This window comes from Globicephala melas, chromosome 16 (genome assembly GCF_963455315.2).
Source record: "Globicephala melas chromosome 16, mGloMel1.2, whole genome shotgun sequence".
Lineage (NCBI taxonomy): Eukaryota > Metazoa > Chordata > Mammalia > Artiodactyla > Delphinidae > Globicephala > Globicephala melas.
In genome coordinates, this window is record NC_083329.1 from 61,898,491 (window position 1) to 61,911,517 (window position 13,027).

General features: G+C 53.8%; 2 protein-coding genes across 5 annotated transcripts in view; one reads left to right on the top strand and one right to left on the bottom strand.

Moving 5' to 3' along the window:
* AIFM2 (AIF family member 2) overlaps positions 1-13,027 on the top strand; it is a 33,266-nt gene that overhangs the window by 6,588 nt on the left and 13,651 nt on the right. The window contains exons 2-9 of one of the 3 annotated variants that reach the window (XM_060286751.1): positions 227-420; positions 778-893; positions 2,185-2,304; positions 2,988-3,080; positions 4,617-4,725; positions 5,809-5,961; positions 7,152-7,352; positions 7,642-10,910. In XM_060286751.1, the coding sequence (XP_060142734.1) occupies positions 243-420; positions 778-893; positions 2,185-2,304; positions 2,988-3,080; positions 4,617-4,725; positions 5,809-5,961; positions 7,152-7,352; positions 7,642-7,793 (1,122 nt within the window). In that variant the 5' untranslated portion in view covers positions 227-242 and the 3' untranslated portion in view covers positions 7,794-10,910. Of the gene's footprint in view, positions 1-226; positions 421-777; positions 894-2,184; positions 2,305-2,987; positions 3,081-4,616; positions 4,726-5,808; positions 5,962-7,151; positions 7,353-7,641; positions 10,911-13,027 lie in introns of those variants that run through there. The other 2 variants (XM_060286749.2, XM_060286750.2) reach the window with 2 other exon arrangements.
* MACROH2A2 (macroH2A.2 histone) overlaps positions 9,655-13,027 on the bottom strand; it is a 53,635-nt gene continuing 50,262 nt past the window's right edge. For both annotated transcript variants that reach the window (XM_030862472.2, XM_060286752.1), the window contains 2 exons: positions 12,707-12,881; positions 9,655-10,455 (listed from right to left, as the gene is read on the bottom strand). In XM_030862472.2, coding sequence (XP_030718332.1) covers positions 10,290-10,455; positions 12,707-12,881 — 341 coding nt within the window. In that variant the 3' untranslated portion in view covers positions 9,655-10,289. The remainder of the gene's footprint in view (positions 10,456-12,706; positions 12,882-13,027) is intronic.

Sequence of the window (13,027 nt, forward strand, 5' to 3'; positions counted from 1 at the left end):
TGGAGAAGGGAACTGGGTGGTTGAGGGGATGAGATGGAATTAGGATACTCCTTATTCCTTTGGAATTTAATTCAAATTTTACAAAAAATGGAATTTCATAAAAGATGATTACATACTTTTAAAAGATCAAGTCTTGGCATTTGAGGCCATTCTTGATATGGACCCACCTCTGCCCACCCAGCCCTCGAGCCCCCTGAATCTGATGTGGTCTCTCCTCCTACCCCAGCAGCACCTGGTCCGAGATGGGGTCCCAGGTCTCGATGGACGTGGGAGCCGTGCATGTGGTGATCGTGGGCGGGGGCTTTGGCGGCATCGCGGCCGCCAGCCAACTGCAGGTGCTGAACATCCCCTTCGTGCTGGTGGACATGAAGGACTCCTTCCACCACAACGTGGCAGCCCTCCGGGCCTCCGTGGAGAGTGGTAATGGTCTCTTCTCTGGGGCTTTCTTTGTGACCGTGGTCTTGTCACCACTGTGGATCACAGGGTGGTTTTCTCCCTTTAGGGCAAGGTGCCTAAATTCCACCATTAGACAAATTCCGGGGAATCTTAAGGTCCCTGGCCTTAAGCAGCTACCATACCAAGGCCCCAGAAGTCAGAGCGAGAGCTTCTCCGAGGACCTGGGGCCCAGACTGGCGCTTTACAGGGTAGTGGGTACGCAGGGGCTGTTTAACCAAGGGGCCCCTGTTGGCATGCAGCTCTGGAAATGTTCTGAGTTATTCTGGCCTCCTGTGGGCAGCCCAGTTTTACACCGTGACCTCCTCTCTGTCCGTTCCCCAGGGTTTGCCAAAAAGACATTCATTTCCTACTCGGTGACCTTCAAGGAAAACTTCCGGCAGGGCCTGGTGGTTGAGATAGACCTGAAGAATCAGACGGTGCTGCTGGAGGACGGCGAGGTGAACCCAGCGGGGGCTGGCCATCCTCAGCTGGCTTCAGGGGGCCCCTGGGATGTGGCTGCTGGTGGGAGGACACCTGGGCCCGTCTCCTTAGGGGCAAGGGCCCCCCATGCCCTCCTGGTGCCTGGCAGATAGCAGATGCCTCCTGAGCAAAGGCTGGGCCCCAGCAGCCACAGGAGAGCGGTGCAGAGCCTTCCCTGTATGCCGGGCACTGTTTTAAGCCTCATGTGATCTCCTTTAACGCCCACTGTGACCCTGTGAGGGAGGTGGAGTAGCCTCGGTGCACCCAGAGGTTAAGAGGCTTGCCCAAGACCCCACAGCTGGAGAGACTCAGCCAGGATTTGGACCCAGGCAGCTTTGCCCCAGAGCCCTCACTCTGAAAGCCAGGGTCCCAGCCCAGGGGCCCCCTCACTGTCTGGAATCCAAGGGTAGGCACCACAATCCCACATCACCCCGGGGGGCAGAGGTTTTCTTCCCGAAGTTTGTGTCCCTCAGCCCTGGGGTAAGCACGGTGCCTGTTGTATCCTTGTGGGACCAGAGCTCTGTCAGCAAGCTGCCAGCAGCCCACCCGCCATGCTGAGGGTACCCTCCAGCCTGGCCCTCTACTCTAGTCAGAGCTAAGGGAGGACTGTACACAGGGGCTCCAATTCCTGTCCTCAGTGAGTGTGGTTTAGTGTGAATAAATCAATCTTCCTGGAATCAATTTTGAGGCTGTAGAATCTCCAGTTGGCAAGATTACTGAGAACGTCCTTATCCTGTGGCTTTGGGTCCATGAGGGCATCTCGGGCCTCCACGGGAGTAGTGGGGTCTGAGTGGGATACAGACCCTCCAGTCCCCCTTCCATCAGAGCAGCTCTGGGTTTGTCAGTTTTATATATTTAGGCTCCAAACAGGATATCCGCTCCCCCCCCACTTTGTTTTTGTTGGCCAGGATAAGGGGAAATTTTTTCTAAAATAATGGTAATAATAGGGAGATTCTAAACTAACTCCACACTGGAAGCTGGAATCCTGCTTCTTCCCCACGAGCCGTTTCCTGTTGCCTGCTCACCTGCCCTGCTGCTGTGGGGAGCTCTCCCCTCCCGTCCTGTTTGATGGTGGGCGGTCCAGCAGGCGGTAAGCTCTGCCTCCTTGGGTATTTCCTGGGTTCTAGCACCATCCCTTGGTCTAACCAGTGATGGTTTTGCTCCCCCGCAGGAGGCCTCTCCCCCTTGGCGCTGCTTGCCTGGTGGAGCCTGGGGTTGGATGCAGGAGCCCAGGTCTGCCCTCACCATTCTTTCCCTTGCCCCTCCCAGGCCCTGTCCTTCACATATCTCATCCTGGCCACGGGCAGCACTGGGCTCTTCCCAGGCAAGTTTAACCAGGTGTCCAGCCAGCAGATGGCCATCCAGGCCTATGAGGACATGGTGACGCAGGTGAGCTGCCTGCTGCCTGGCGGCAGGACAGTGAGGGCAGAGCCGGGGGTGGGGGGCCCTGGGAGAGTGGGACAGCTGTGGGGATGCCCGGGGCTGCAGCAAGGAGCCCCCGGGGCTGCAGTGGCGCTGTAGAGATGGAGAGTTACCAGGAAGAGGCTCCTGGGAGGAGACCTTTGGACCTGCTCATGTAGCGATTGGCGCCTGTTTGCATGGGGCTTGTGTTTATATTATAGAGCGGGCTTGGATCCATGCTGTCAGTCACTTCTCACGGGGATCTGGAGAGGTGGGTGGAATGGGTCTGTAGCCCCACTGAACAGATGAGGTGTGGGGACCCAGAGAAGGTCCTACAGCTGTGTGACCAAGGCCAGATCTTTCCCTCTCTGCACAGCTGCTGAGAGGCCTGGGGAACCTCTGGCACAGTCATGAGCAGACGTAAGAGTGGAGGTTAGGAACCCGGCCTGGAACTCAGGCAGATCCGGGTCACCTGCAAGCTGGGCAGGTAGTGAGAGTTGAGTGAGAAATGCAGGGAGACACCCAGCAAGAGCTGGCCCCGAGGCAGCACATTTGGACCCTGAACTTGGAAAAGGTTCTCTACGCTCCTTTGGCCAAGGAACCCACTCCCCAGGCGGACCCCGAGGCAGGGCAGATTTGAGGGCGCACATTAACATTTCCTCCTCCTCCAGGCCCAGTGCGCACAGTCCATCGTGGTGATCGGAGGAGGCTCTGCGGGAGTGGAGATGGCAGCAGAGATTAAAACAGAATACCCTGAGAAAGAGGTGGGCCAGTGGCCTTGGCCTTGAACTCTCGGAGGCGGGCTTCTTTTCTGTCTGACGAACATCAGAATTTGCTCAGGGCCTGGGGGGGGAGCCCCGTTACCATAAAGCGGGAGCGTGTTTCCTGTCTCCTGCTGTCTGCACTGGGGGACCCCCTAAAGTCCCATTCTGCTGGGAATTTTACCTGGAGAGCCAGGGTTCATCCTAGTTCAGTGAAGGGTTCTGCCCTCTGGGCCAACCCGGAGGACCATGCCCTGGGGGGATACATTATGAAAGGTTAACTCCCACGTCCCCTGCAGTAATGTGGCCTTTGCAATAGAAACATAGACTTTTGATGACCTCTTTTTGCTAACAACCAGCTTGATCAAAGGCACCCTCATCGGTGTCTTGTCTGGAGCAAGCACAGCCTTTTGGTCTTTAAGAGACAGTAGCCCTTGCCCTAGACAGCACGTAGGGGGACCCCAAAGTGTACACCTCACAGCCCATGCTGGGGAAGGACTGGCCAGCACTGCCTCTTTTTAGTGATAAAGGGATGGAGACCCTGCCGGCATCCTGGAGGGGAAGGAAGCAGGCTGTGAAGGCTCAGCCTGGGGCTCAGTGACGATGGGCAGTTATGGGTCCGTGAGGCAACGGCTTGCCTGCCGCTGATGCCAGATCAGCTTCTGGGAGCCACGTGGAGCCTGTGTCTGGTTCTTTTTCCCTAGGGAAAGGCAGGTTGGTTTTGAAAAGTAAGATAAATATGGGCTAATTTAATTATATGGCTATTCTCTGACAAATTATTGGAAATTATTATGGGTGGTTCATGCAGAAGTTTATTAATTTTGATTTATGGGGTAAGGACTGGTCTGAAGTAGTAAATAACTCAGTATAATTCCCAAATGTTTGTAACTAATAGACAAATAAGAGTAACAATAGCCACCCTTTATTAAAGAGTCACTCTGTGCTGAGTTACGTGCTTTACACTTACTTTCTCGTTTCATCATTACAATATTCCCGAGTAGGACTGTGATCCATCTTACTGGGTCTTCAGGAGGTGACTGAGTGGGTATCTGAGATGGGATTTCAACCCAGGCAGTCTGATTTCACAGCTCAAGCTTGGAACATCACTGCGGGCTCCCTTGCACTTCACTGCTGACCCAGACAGCAAGTAGACGTGCCTGGAAGCACCAGTTTTAGAACCAGCCTTAATGTAAATGTCAACCTGATTTACAGTTAGAGTGTCGATGGCTTATATATAGACTGTATAAGTGCCCAAGGATGCTTGAGAATAATTTTCCACGTGGTCCTTGGTGAGGTGTGTGCTGTGAAGCATTGGCACGTCGGAAAAAATCCTACCCTGGGAGATGTGGGCTCCAGCCCAGCTCACCATTAACTGGTTCTAGCAGTGGGCAGAGTACTTCTCTGGGCCCTCCGTTTCCTCACCTGTAAACTGGAAGTTGGGGAGGAGGTGGGAGAGACAGGCTGATGTGTTTTCAAGCCTCTTTGTGTGAGCAGGAGACTCAGTGGCTCCCTCTCTGCCCTGTGGTTGTTTGTCCCCAGGTCACTCTCATTCACTCCCGAATGGCCCTCGCAGACAAGGAGCTCCTGCCCTGTGTCCGGCAGGAAGTGAAGGAGATCCTGCTCCGGAAAGGCGTGCAGCTGCTGCTGAGTATGTGTCAGGCCCCTCCTGCCCTGCCCCTCTCCCTGGCCTGGTGAGACTTGGCTGCGGCTTGGTCCCTGCTCACAGCCTGAGCGTGGCCGCGCTCAACCCCAGGCTCTCTGTGTCCTGAGGTGGGGCTGCAGAGCCTGTTTAGCCTTGTCGTCCAGCTGGAGGTGTGTCCGTCCCCAGGCAGGGCAGAGGCCCCGGTACTTACGGGATTTTCCTGTCAATGAAGGCAGCACTGTCCTGGCTGTTGCTTTGGATACAGTACAGGTGGTACCCATTTGTTGAATGGTTTAAAAAGTCATATAAAAGGGACTTCCCTGGCGGTCCAGTGGTTAAGACTCTGTGCTTCCAACGCAGGGGGCGCGAGTTCGATTCCTGATCAGGGAACTGAGATTCTACATGCTGTGTGGTGAGGCCAAAAAAAAAAAAAAAAAAAAAATCATATAAAAGATTTGACCTGAATTATGATATCTCTTTAGTGGAGAGAATAGGTGTTTTGGGTTTGTATTTTGAGGCTGGTGGAGAGCGTGGCTTCTGTCCAGAGCAGAAGGGAAGAGACCTACCCAGCATGTTAGAGTGGGGCTCTCTCCCGGGGGTGTGACCCCCGCCCCCCAGTTCACGGGCCCGACACTCTCACCTTTTGCAGGGCGGGCGAGGTGTCTGCTCTCTGAGAGCCCTCCCGGCTCCTGGGCTCTGCAGAGGTGGCTGTGCAGCCCTCTGCCCGCCTGCACTTCCAGGCAGTGAGGAGAGTGGGCCGGCCCTGGACTTCCCTTTCTTACCCCTGTCGGTGGTGAGCCCAGAGGGCTCATCTTTCCTGGTTAGGAGTGGACATTCAGGGAGGCGTGGTTGAGGTCTTCCTCAAATAGCTTTTCCCAGAACCTCTTGGGAAACTCAGCCTCACTTCCCCAAATTGCTTCTTGGAACTTGATTTCCATCGGATCCCTTGGGGCCAAATGTCCAGATTGTGCTTCTTGGGGTGGCGGAGCGGACCGGTCTCCAGCCCCCAGGCCAGCCCTGGCTTGGGACCCCGCCTCGGTGGCGTGCCTGCCCTCTGCCAGCCTCCTGGTCACGGGCCTCCCCTGACAGGTGAGCGGGTGAGCAACCTGGAGGCGCTGCCTCTCAACAAGCATGGCGAGCACATCACGGTGCAGACGGACAAAGGCACGGAGGTGGCCGCCAACCTGGTGATCGCCTGCAGCGGTATCAAGATCAACAGTTCGGCCTACCGCAGCGCGTTTGGTAAGTGGGAGGCCGGGCCGTGACTCCTCCCCAGGCTGCCTCCTCCCGCTCCAGCCCCCGGGAAGGCCCTGCAGGCCTCTCCCCCGAGGAACTGGCACTCCACCCTCCCACCCCCAGCCCCAGTCTCAACAGCTCATTTGGCCTCTTCAGACTTTAAATTTAGGTTCAGGGCCACTCTTGCTGGGCTTTCCTCAGCTGTGTTGATGGTGATTGAGGCCAGGGTGGCCAAAGTGACCAGAATCTTCCAAAATCAGAGCCCACCCCCTAGTGGTGAGAGATGGGAACAGGTTTTAGAAGGAAGAAAAAGATATATTTTTCTGTTACTTTCCTTGGAACACCAATGCAGAGGAAATTCCAGGGTCAGGCCTTTCTCTGTTCACAGGTCCCCAAACCCTGACCCAGACGTTTGCCACTTGAGCTTGGAAACGATCATGGGGAGAGGGGGGTAATGAGACCTCCGTGCGTAAAGCTGAATATTGACCTATTGAGCTAACTGGAGGTGGGGGCAGCTAGACCCATGGCTCCATCTGTGAGCTGGAGGCTCAGTGGCTCCTTCTCAGGCCCCGAGGTGGCCATGTCCCCAGGTCCCCATCATTTACTCCCAGATACCTTTCCTGGACAAGAAGCTCCTGCTGTGTGTCTGGCAGGAAAGAATTATCCAATCCCAGAAGGAAGCTAGTCCAGGCCATGTGTGGGGCTGGGATCGAGGACTTATAATATACAGAGATCCCAGGACTTAACACCTAATGGTCCTAATGGTATATTTTCAAAGGTAAATTCTTTTAAGTCCCTTAAAAAGAAAAGTTTATCATCTATTAAAGCCCTGCATTTATTTAAAAAAATCTGATCCACATTCAAAAGGAAATCCAAGACTGGGCTAGGGTGTAACTTAATCATCGTAAGTGAGTCATTGTCAGTCGTGGTAACTTACAAAGAGTCATGTGCGTTATATGAAATGACACTTGCTGGTCTTTCTGACCAGTTTCCACCCCAAAATAGTAACCTCGCCTTTGCAGGAAGAGTTCTGAGGGGGGGACTTAAGGCAGAAGTAAACCAGACAGGAGGTTTGCCTCTTGAGGATGTGCCTTTGGAGGGTAGCTGGACCGGCACCACAGCCCATCCTCTCTGTGTTCCGGTGGCCACTTCTTGAGGCAGCTCAGGATCTTGGTTTCGGGCTGGTTTTCTCGCAGGTGATCAGCTGGCCAGCGACGGCGCTCTGAGAGTGAACGAGTACCTCCAGGTGGAGGGCTACAGCCACATCTACGCCATCGGTGACTGCGCCGATGTGAGGGAGCCCAAGATGGCCTATCACGCCAGCCTCCACGCCAGTGTCGCCGTGGCCAACATCGTCAACTCCATGAAACAGAGGCCCCTCAAAGCCTACAAGCCAGGTCAGGAAGCTCCCCACGCGGCACAGTTTTAAGAGAGTCGGGGTTAGAAACGGTGAAGCCTTTGTGGGCTTTACGATGCCTTACCGCTAGAACACACTCTCAAAGCTGGGGACAGAAACCTCGCCCAGAGCTCTAGGAAAGTATGTCAGGGACTTGCGCACGTTCCTGAAGGCCTTACGCATTTCCCTGCCCTGACACTGAAGGCCCCGGGAAGGGTCTGTGCCCTGGGAGTTGCAGGCCCATGGATGGTGAGCAGGATTCTAGATTAGCGCACGACTCTGCTTCACAGGTTCGCTGACGTTCCTCCTGGCCATGGGGAGAAATGACGGCGTGGGCCAGATCAGTGGCTTCTACGTGGGGCGGCTCATGGTTCGGCTGGCCAAGAGCCGGGACCTGTTGGTCTCCACGAGCTGGAAAACCATGCGGCAGTCTCCACCCTGATGGGGAGGCTGGGCGGGAGATAGGTACTGTCACCGCCCGGCGATCAGATTTCTTGACAAATGGTACCCGCTTGACAAATGCCAAAGGGCAAAAGCTCTTTTCCTGGAGTAAGATGTCAGTGATGTACTGACCAGAAACACAACTTAGACAAAACCAAAAACTGGGAGAGAGAGAGAGGGATATTGGTGTTAAAAGAAAAAGACACCCTTAAAGGAGTCTTTCTGTTTCAAAGGTCTGCTGGCTGAATGGTTCACTTGGTCCTGGGGAGGGCACAGCCCACCTTCTCTACCCCAGCCTCCTCTTGGGGTGTGTGTGTGTGTGTGTGTGTGTGTGTGTGTGTGCGTGTGCGTGTGTGCGTGTGCGCGCACGTGCACATGGTGTGTGGCATTCAGAGCTCTCAGAGTATGGGCGAGAGCTCAGTATCCTGGTGGCAGGAAGGGTCTCCCTGTCTGTAAGGGCAGGAAGGAGGGCCTGCACAAGGAGACCAGCTAAGGAAGGGGGACTGGGGTGGAGAGATGGCCTACATCCCAACCTCTCCCATCACATTAGGAGGTGGGGAAGCCTATAACATCCTGCAGCACTCAGGTTGTTAATAGGAGCTTAATTTTAAACTGTTAGTCCCTACCGTCTTTAATCTTCATGAATCTTTCTATATTTCTATTTTTAGATCCTGATTATATACCATAGGTTGTATTTAAGAAGCGTTAGATAAAATTTCCCTCCTGGTGAGTCCATCCTAATGGAGAGTGAGTTTTTTTACAAAGCTAACGGGTTAAGACAGAAACCTGGCCTGCCAGCTGCTGGGGGTGTTTAAAGAAAGACAGCCAAGCTAGCATGACCGTCGGGTGGGTCGCCATCCTGCTAACATTCAGGGAGCAGAGGAGGTTTCAGTAGGTGAACCCCTGCATGCTTCCAGGCTACTGTCTTAGGCAAATTTGTAAGTGACAAAACTCCAGCCAATGCTGGGGCAGGGGTACCCTGTGGGAACCTTTGTAGTTCTGTGCTGCTTGTTTCTTGGTCAGCCCCAATGTCACTTATCTGGAGGTGTAACCATGTGGCAATAATGCCTGCCACCAACTATGTTAAGGTATAAAAATGACTCCTCTGTTTGGGAGAGGACTTCTAATCAGGATAAACCTATTTTGGACCACATGGGCAAGATCTCTAAGGCAGAAGTTGTTGATGAGTTCATCTGAATAAATTCAGGCCCTGCCCCAGCCCACCCTACCCCTCCCTGCCCACTTTTTTTTTTTTTTGCAGTATGCGGGCCTCTCACTGTTGTGGCCTCTCTTGTTGCGGAGCACAGGCTCCGGATGCGCAGGCTCAGCGGCCATGGCTCACGGGCCCAGCCACTCCACGGCATGTGGGATCTTCCCAGACCGGGGCACGAACCCATGTCCCCTGCATCAGCAGGCAGACTCTCAACCACTGCGCCACCAGGGAAGCCCCCTGCCCACTTTTAATGGTAACCTCTGGGTACTTGGCCAGAATTCTTAGGATACCACCCTCACGAGGGTTCTTGGTCTGTCCTGTCTGGGCTGTGGCCCAGGTCTCTTCCATTTTGTTGCCCAGGCCTAAGTGAGACTGTGCCTTTGTCCCAAAGGATGGCCACCCCAGGGAGGCTTCACCCAGTCCTCCATTCCCGTGGACCACAGCCAACCAGGCTCCCCTTCTGGAAGTGGGACCTCTTGCCTGAGAAACACAAGCCATTCCGTGCCGTCTGACCTGGGGCCTAGCATGGTGGGAGTCTCAGCTCCATAGTGATAGGCCTGGTTCTATTTATAACATTCTTAAGTTTCCACCCATAGGGACACAGTTCTCCAGACTGAGCAAGATGTTTCAATAAAAGAGTATGTTGTAAGAAAGACACTGGATCTTTTATTTTTTTTCCTTTCATTTTCTTTTTCTTTAAAAAAAACAAAACAAAACAAAAGCCTGAAGCAAAATCTTTCTAGGAGTAGTTACAGATATTATAGGGGTAAGGGTAGGGGCACTAAAACAGAAAGAAAAGCACCAGTAAGATGCCTTTCTAATTTTCTTCTCTCCATCACTGAATACAGACAGCCAACAAAGCCCAAGTCACTTCTTTGCCCTCTTCCCTTGCAAAAAAGGAGAAACAGAAGATTTTAAGAATTTTGAAAGGATTTTGTGTATGTGAGTGTGTAAAAGTCAATGCTATAAATCTAAAACGAAGTCTGTTTTTTTAAAAAAGTTCTAAAACAACAGGAAGAAAACACATGGAAAGAAACCCCTGGTGGAGACCTGGTTAATTACAGACTGAGGCTCTTTTTAACGAGAATATAAAATGCAGAGGGCTCTTCCCGTGGGCAGGACCTGCTCCCGCAGCCTCTGCCACCCACTTCCCTTTCAGCTGCCCTCCGCTCCCCTGCCGTCACCCTTCCTCTCTCCTTTTAAAAGATAAAACCCAGCTCCTGTGACTTTGATCCTCCTGATTCCGGATGGTGAGCGCGGTGGCCACCAGTGGGCGCGGGGCGGCTACTTGGCATCAAGCTTGGCCATCTCCTGCACATAGATGCCGATGCTCTCGCTGTCGAAGAGCAGGAAGTAGACGTTCTTCAGTGAGGATGCGCTCGAGTCGTCGAAGTGGGCGGAGATGGCTTTGAGGGTCACCTGGGCTGCCGTCTGTTTGGGGAAGCAGTTTCTGTGCCAAAGGAAGAGAAGAGCTGACGTCACTTTGGTCCTGGGACCCATGGAGTACTCTGCCCTCAGCCCGGGATAGGGGCAATGTGGTTCCTTCTCATCTTGGCACCAGGTCCTTGTTCCTATCACTCGGGGTCTCACCGTGTGCAGGCTGGTCCACGCATGATCTGCTTTCACCTCAGAAGAGGGACAGCCCAGGAGGGGGACAGACAGGGCACACTGTCCCCACTTCACATATGCCACACTGGCTCAGAGTGGCACAATGGTTTTAGGGCTGTATGGTGAGCGGTGGCCTGTGTTTGAATCTATGTGGCCTGACTCAAGTCCAGCTGAGCTTTAAGAACTACCAACTCAGCTAACACAACATTGTTAATCAACTATACTCCAATATAAAATAAAAGTTAAAAACAAACAAACAAAAAACCCCTACCCACTCAGCATTTTAAAAAGCCAATATAGGGCTTCCCTGGTTACGCAGTGGTTGAGAGTCCACCTGCCTATGCAGGGGACACGGGTTTGTGCCCCAGTCTGGGAAGATCCCACATGTCGCGGAGCGGCTGGGCCCGTGAGCCATGGCCACTGAGCCTGCGCGTCCGGAGCCTGTGCTCCGCAATGGGAGAGGCCACAGCAGTGAGAGGCCCGTGTACCGCAAAAAGGAAGGAAAAAGAAAAAAAAGCCAATATAGGGAATTCGCTGGCGTTCCAGTAGTTAGGACTGCATACTTTCACTGCCAAGGGCGTGGGTTCAATCCCTGGTCAGGGAACTAAGATCCCATAAGCCTCGCAGCACGGCAAAAAAAAAAAAAAAAAAAAAAGGCAATATAGGTTTTATTAGTTCCCTCAAAACTGGTTTACATGCTGAACAGATTGTTTATTAAAGGGCAATAATGTATGCTCAAAAGTACATCTTCATTAATTCCTGTTTCATGCATTTCGTGTTCCTCTCGCTAACCTGTGTGGACGTGCCAATGTAATTTGAGCAGTGACGATTCTGGGCAGGGCCCCAAAAGCCCCAGGATGCCATGGTGGAGCTGTGCGCCAGGGACGCAGCCATTGTGACACCCCTGGTCATTTGGGGTCAGCCACCAAGCCCCTTGGGCGGGTCCAGGATTGGCCCGCCTAATAAGAATTCTTCTCACTCGGCTGCCCCGTCCCAAGCCCAGAACATCTCGGCACGTGGGCCCAGCTATGCAAAGAATTCAACCCGCAGTGCCTCCAGGCCAGGCTGTGGAGACCCAACGCTGCCTGCTCAGGTTGAGATAGGATTACGGCAGGAAGCTAGGCGTCATTCCTTCCTTCTTCGCCTTCCTGTGACTCGGCTGTAACAGAATATCTTCAGAGTGCAAATCATATCTGCGCTACAGAGGGGCTTCTCAGGAGAAAGGGTGTTCAAAATTAAAGCAATAACTCACACTGGCTGTGAGCGTGAGGGGAGAGGCCCTGCTACACGTGAGGGCAGACAGCCTCATTATTTACCTGAAATACTGCTCCCATGCCCAGTCGGGGTCTGTGGCAATTAGAGCAATCATTTCTTCAACCCCTAAAAGCAAGCCCTTGCTGAGAGCCTTTCACTTCTCCAGCCTCAGCCTCGAGGCTCTCCCAGCCCCAGAGCAGCACCGGAATCCCCTGGGGATTCTGCGATTGGCATCCTAACCCCATGGGCTCTCCGCTGCTGGTCTGTGGACCACACTTGGAGGAGCAAGTGCCTTTGAGGCTGGTGTTTCGGATCCAGTGCTCTAGACTGGGATAGCTGGCAGGAACGTGGCTCTCAGAAGGCTCTCAGAAGAGAACTCTGCCTCCTGCTCCTCCCAGAATGGGCTTTCTCCCTGCATTTTTTTTTTTTTTTTTTTTTTTTTTGCGGTACGCGGGCCTCTCACTGTTGTGGCCTCTCCCATTGCGGAGCACAGGCTCCGGACGCACAGGCTCAGCGGCCATGGCTCACGGGCCCAGCCGCTCCGCGGCATGTGGGATCTTCCCGGACCGGGGCACGAACCCGTGTCTCCTGCATCGGCAGGCGGACTCTCAACCACTGCGCCACCAGGGAAGCCCTCTCCCTGCATTTTGAAGGATGGAAACTGCGTCTCTTGCTCTATCGCCTGGTCAACGTGCTTGGCTGTGCTGGCAGCCCTTGGTCACGTCCTCTGGGATGGCCAGACTGGATGTGACCAAGTCGGGGAGCAGCTGGTCCCCAGCGAGAAGGCTGGACAAGCGGACCCAGCACCCTTGCCACCCCCCTGGAGGAGAACATCTTACCTGCCGCTGGGGAAGGGCGGGAACGCCACCGACTTCAGCTTCTTGTCCTCTGCTGCCGACAGGCAGTTTTTGATGGTCTCTTCAAGCTGTTCTTCACATTTGTCGGAGCCCCACTGAGGGATGTGACAGTGGATGACGAATTTGGCTGCAAGTCCGCTGGACTGGCTGACGGCGGCTGGGACACGACAGAGAAATGCCGCAGGTTATTTCCTACGTCTTCACCTTAAGCCGGGGGGTTAGGCTCAATCGCCTGTGTCCCTCTTAAGAGAGTAGGAGCCGTATCAGAATTGCTTTTGACAGTTGGCACAAGCTTTGGGTAAA